General features: G+C 59.8%; 1 protein-coding gene across 1 annotated transcript; it reads right to left on the reverse strand.

The window, feature by feature from the left end:
* Positions 1-720: 720 nt before the first annotated feature.
* SOX1 (SRY-box transcription factor 1) lies at positions 721-4,645 on the reverse strand. The gene has a single exon (XM_070471396.1). The coding sequence runs from the start codon at positions 3,813-3,815 to the stop codon at positions 2,709-2,711; it is 1,107 nt and encodes a 368-aa protein (XP_070327497.1). The 5' UTR covers positions 3,816-4,645; the 3' UTR covers positions 721-2,708.
* Between the last annotated feature and the right edge of the window lie 774 nt (positions 4,646-5,419).

A 5,419-nucleotide genomic window follows, 5' to 3' on the forward strand; every position in this document is an offset into this window, starting at 1 on the left:
AAGTCGAAGAAACACTGCTGGAGCGATAAGACTTCGATCCTGAAACATGATTCCTGGCTAATTTCTACCCCCGCCCCCCGTCCTAGGTTGTTTTAAAATGGAATCATTAAAGAATTTTTATTTGCTTTTCTCCTCCTTGTTCTAGTCAACAAAACAATTGCTGAATTTCAGGAATTTTTGTTTTCAGATCTTCCGGGGTTTTTGACAACGTGGCTTGGGCCACCTGGCATTGACTATTTCTGCTGACTTGGTATGAGGCCGATTAGGGGAAATGCCACATTATAAGTCCACCTTCCAGGAGCCCAACAGACAGCTTTGCCAGGAGCCCGGGCTAAACTTTATATGGTCAGAAACATTTCCAATGTATCCCACATTACTAACATTGTTATGCCAATAGTCCAGCAAAGATACAAATGTATTTATATGTGAGCACAGCCCCAGGTCTGTCTGCCCCCTTAGCAGGTTGCAGGAAGATGTTAGAAAAGAGCCAGGCGGAGTCCACTGAACTCTGGACATTCAGAGCAGATGAGGCCTGAACCTTCCACCGCTTGGGGAGTCCACAGAGCATCACAGAATTTCTCAAAGTGTCTCCCAGAGGAGACTGTGTGTGGCATTTATTTTCAGATTGTCTCACTATCTAAGATGCTGTTCTGCCCAGCAGTCCCTATGTATCCAAACACATCAAATTGCTAAAGCAAAAAAAAAAAAAGAAAGAAAAGAAGAAAGAGGGAGACTTTATTATCGTTAGAAAGAAGCAACTGCCCTAGCTCTTGAAATTTCTGCAGTCACCTTAAGGAATGAGTGATTGAAGCAAAATTATCAAAGTGACTCCAAAAAAATTACACATGTCAATTGTCAGGTGAGTATTTTACTTAAAGCTATTCTCTAGCGCAGGCTGACCCTGGTTTTCTTTAACCTGCTAGCACAGGCCCACGTTTGGATGGACAGTCTATGCTCATTCCACGACTAAAAAAAAAAAAATGTTGAGAAAAATGAGGGGCTGATGAAATCAATGTATTTCGATCTGATGGAAAGCTTTGTTCTTTTCAAAAATATAATTTTCATCTTTATGCTGTGACTAATGTCAAAACGTATTTGCTACAGTATAACTTTCAAATGCAATATTTAATGCTGTCATATTACTTGAAGACAAAGTTTTACAGAAAACTTTAAAATCCAGAAAAAACTGCAATGTACCAATAAACACCTAGAAAAAATATAATTAAAAAAAATTAAAGCATCAAACAACCTCAGATCTCGTCAGGAATAATAAACACCGCATTTTGCATTCACATCGGTTAGCAACTTGCATCCCAGTTCACGCGGGGCATCCTGGAATGGTCGGTTTTGTGTGTGAAAACCCAACAGAACTATTTTGTCCTTTTCCAAGGAGAGATATACCAGAGGGAGGGGCTGAGGCCAGACGGAGGGGAATCGGTTGCAGTACATTTTGGTTTAGAGAGTGCGTTTCCTTGAGCCAAATTCAGAAAATTCCACTTGCAGTCTCATTAACTGCAGGGGAATTGGGCCCCCCGGCGCCCCCACCGAGTCTTTGTCGCCCGTCCTTGCCCCGGTCCCGCCACTGGGGTCTTTTCTCCTCCCTCCTTTGGACCAAACTGCGCGCAGGTCCCGGGCCAGCAGGAAGAGGCTAGAAACAAGGAATCGCAAAGCCCGCGGCATCTGCCTGCAGTTAAAAACTACGCACCCAAGGCCGGGCTACAAAACTATTTTCTTTGGGGGGGGCAATTATTTCTCGTTCCGTAATGACAGTGTAAAGTCTACAAAATAATCTATCGATTTTTACTCCCCTTCCTTCCTCTTTAATGCAACTTCAAGGACACTGTGCCCTCTCCCCCGGTTTCCCTCAGTTTCATTTCATGATAATTTTTCTTTCTCCTTCAGATTAACTAATTGTATCTTGAGCTCATAAAGCATGATTATAAATTCAGCACGTTTCAAATTTATGGGGAAAAACGGACTTCTCGCTCTTAAATTTATTGACTCAAAGCTCGATGCAATTTTTTTTTAGGGTGGGGGGTTCTTTTTTTCGTTTTTAGAAGAAAGGCTTTTTAGGAAACTATGTACATAATCTGAATCCCCCTCTCCACACCGCAACGCCGCAAATAAAAATTTCACAACGCATTTACATGAAATAATACAAAACAAAACAACAAAAAAAGAAAATGCTCAGATACAGAAAGTTTTACAAAACCCAGAATAACGCTGCCGCCTGAAAGGGGTGGGTGGAGGGAATCTCTTTGTATAAATTAACAAACCGACCCCCCCTAAGCCGTAACGACTACCAAAACTTGTGTTTGGCGCCGTCTCCCTACACAGCTAACAGATGAGACCCGCTCCCCGCGCCGCCGTCACCCGACGCCGTCAGGAGGCGATGCGGGATGAAAGCGGGCGCGCGGCGGGGATAGAAAAGTTGGGAGTCGCCTCGTGCTTGGTTCGGTCTCTGTGTCCCCTCGAGCAAAGAAGACGCTTTCTGCCTTCTCCGCGGATGGATGATAAATACTGTACAAAAAGTCTCAAGAAAACACCGGAGTTCAGTCTCCGACGCGCAACCGTCCCGCCGAGCGGTCCCCGGGAGCTCGCGGTCGGGGGGCCAGGCGGCGCCCGGCGTGCGGCGTCTGTGTCTTCCTTTTCAGGAGAACGTGGACAGGTTTGTACCGAGGCCGGCCGGCCGCGGGGTGCCCGCGCCCCTAGATGTGCGTCAGGGGCACCGTGCCGTTGACGCCCGCGCCCGCGCCCTGGTAGTGCTGCGGCAGCGAATGCAGCCGGCTCTGTGCCGCCGCCGGGTCGCCGCCCTCGCCGGCCGGCAAGTACATGCTGATCATCTCGCGCAGGTCCCCGGGGCACGGCGCCCGCGAGTGCGCCGCAGCCGGCGGGCTGCCGCTCGGCTCCGACTTGACGAGCGAGCCCAGCGCGCCCAGGGCGCCCGACGAAGCGGCCGCCGCCGCCGCTGCCGCCGCCACGGCCGAGTTCTGGTGCGCGCCGCCCGCGGCGCCGTAGGGGAGGCCCCCGTAGCCCGAGGGCGAGGCGCTCATGTAGCCCTGCGAGTTGGAGATCGGGCTGTACTGCAGCGCGCCCATGTCGTAGCGGTGCATGGGCTGCGGGTTGTGCGGGTGCGCGTGCGGGTGGTGCGGGTGCGGGTGCGCGGGGTGCGCGTGCGGGTGCGCGCCGCCCGCGCCCGGGTGCTGCCCGTAGGCCAGCTGCGCCTCCTGCATCATGGCCGCGGCGGCCGCCGCCGCCGCCACCGAGCCGGGGTAGGCGCCGTTGGCCCAGCCGTTGACGTGCGCGTAGCCGCCGCCCGCCGCGCCGCCGGGGCTCTCGAGCCGCTGGCCCACGGCCGCTGCCCCCACGCCCCCGGCCACGGCCGCGCCGCCGCCCGCGCCGGCCGCCAGCAGCCCGCCGGCCAGCGAGTACTTGTCCTTTTTGAGCAGCGTCTTGGTCTTGCGCCGCGGCCGGTACTTGTAATCCGGGTGCTCCTTCATGTGCAGCGCGCGCAGCCGTTTGGCCTCGTCGATGAACGGCCGCTTCTCGGCCTCGGACATGACCTTCCACTCGGCGCCCAGGCGCTTGCTGATCTCCGAGTTGTGCATCTTGGGGTTCTCCTGGGCCATCTTGCGCCGCTGACCGCGGGACCACACCATGAAGGCGTTCATGGGCCGCTTGACTCGGTCCTGGTTGGCCTTGGCGCCCCCGCCGCCGCCGCCGCCCCCGCCCGCCCCGGCCGGGCCCGACAGGTTCGTGGGCGCCTGGGCGCCGCCGGGCGAATGCAGGTCGGTCTCCATCATCATGCTGTACATCGGGGCGGCTCGCGGGTTCACCGGCGCCGCGCGGAGAGGGCCTGGCGCATAGACGGCCGGGGTGGGGGATGGAAAGGGGCTCAGACGGACCGAGACGCGGGCGGGGGGGTGAGGTCCTGGCGGAGAGAAGAGTGCGGAGAGGTGGAAGCGACAACGACACAAAAGAGGCAAGTATACACGCACTTAGCGCCGGTCCGGCTCACGGGTGGAAAGTTTCTCTGAAGCGCCAACCACTTGCCGAAGAGGCCGAGGGCCGGGGTCGCCGTCGCCGCAGCCGGGTCGCCCTCGGCGGCGCGGTGCCAACAGGTGCAGGCGCGGCCAAGTTTCAGCTCCACTTTCCGGGGCGCAGCGGTGCGCTGGGCCCGGCTCGGGGCTCGCCGCCGCCGCGCAGCTCCTTCCTCCCGCGCTCGGTCCTCCGCGGCCTCCAACTCCGGGGCTGCAACTTCTAGCAGGGCGGTGCGCCGCGTGCTCTGGGCATGTGCCGGTCCCAGGTGCCCGGGGGGAGCGAGTCGCCGAGGGGAGCGGGAGGGGGGTGCGGGGGCGGGGGGCGATCACGGTGCAGCCGGGGAGGGGGGCCGGGGGCCGCGGAGGGGGCGCAGGCGCGCGGAGAGGGCCTGAGAGCGGGGCGGCCGAGCCCGGGACGCGCTGCCGGCTGCCTGCCCGGGGCCGTGCGCTCGGAGCGGAGGCGCACGCGGGGCCGGCGGCGCGCGGGGCCCAGCAGCCATACGCCGGGCCCGGGCTGCCATTAAATGAGCGCGCCGCGGCCAATGGGAGCCGGCGGCGGCGGTGATTTGCATGGCGCGCTGGCGAGTGACGTGAGGAGGGGGTAGGGGCGCCGGGCGCGGGCGGCGGAGCGGGAGGAGCGGAGGGCGGCGGCGGAGCAGGGGAGGAGGGAGGAGGGAGGCAGCCGGGAGGGGGTCCATGCCACGCCGCTTCCCGAGCGCGCGCGGCGGCGGCGGCGGCGAACCCCGAGCTCGCCCTCCTCGCCTCTCCCCGCCCGCGCGCTCCGAACGATTAACGAGCGGGTTTAAAAGCGAAGATGAAGAACGACTCCTGCGGGGCGGGGGGCGGGGGCCGGCAGTCCCGAGCAGCGTTTAAAAAAGCGCCAAGGAAACGCGGCCCCTCCGCTCCCCTGCCAGCCGACTCCGCGCCTGCTGGGAAGGGGGAAGTTGGAGGCCGAGGCGGGATGCTCGGCCCCCCCCCCCCACCCCCCCGCTCGGCCCGGGGGCCGGAAGGCCGGGCGCGCCCTCGGGAGCAGGGGAGACCTGCCGAGGCACGCAGCTGGAACGCCCCCCTTCTCCCGCCCCGCGGGCGCGCCCGCGAGGCCTGGACCGCTGCGTCCCCCTCCCAAGGCGCACGCTTCGCCGCCGCCGGGCTGAAGTTCTCAGCCCCTTGCCGTAGGGAAGGCCTCCGCGGTCCAGGCCGCGAGGATCCCGAGGAGCGCGAGCGTTTGCGTCGGGCTCCACTCCACGGCTGCTCTTAGCATTAGCCCTGAAGTCTTATTTTGGACGGGGTGGGGAGATGGGTACTGAGTCTAGGGGTTGTCATCACGTGCTGTTTTTGGTTTGGCTTCCTCCTCCTAAAACGGCATTTCTAGGAAGGTT

This window comes from Odocoileus virginianus, chromosome 8 (genome assembly GCF_023699985.2).
Source record: "Odocoileus virginianus isolate 20LAN1187 ecotype Illinois chromosome 8, Ovbor_1.2, whole genome shotgun sequence".
In the NCBI taxonomy this organism is placed as follows: Eukaryota; Metazoa; Chordata; class Mammalia; order Artiodactyla; family Cervidae; genus Odocoileus; species Odocoileus virginianus.

Bases quoted from the DNA above. Each gene is read 5' to 3' on its own strand.
- SOX1 (XM_070471396.1), bottom strand. From the start codon at position 3,815: ATGTACAGCATGATGATGGAGACCGACCTGCATTCGCCCGGCGGCGCC.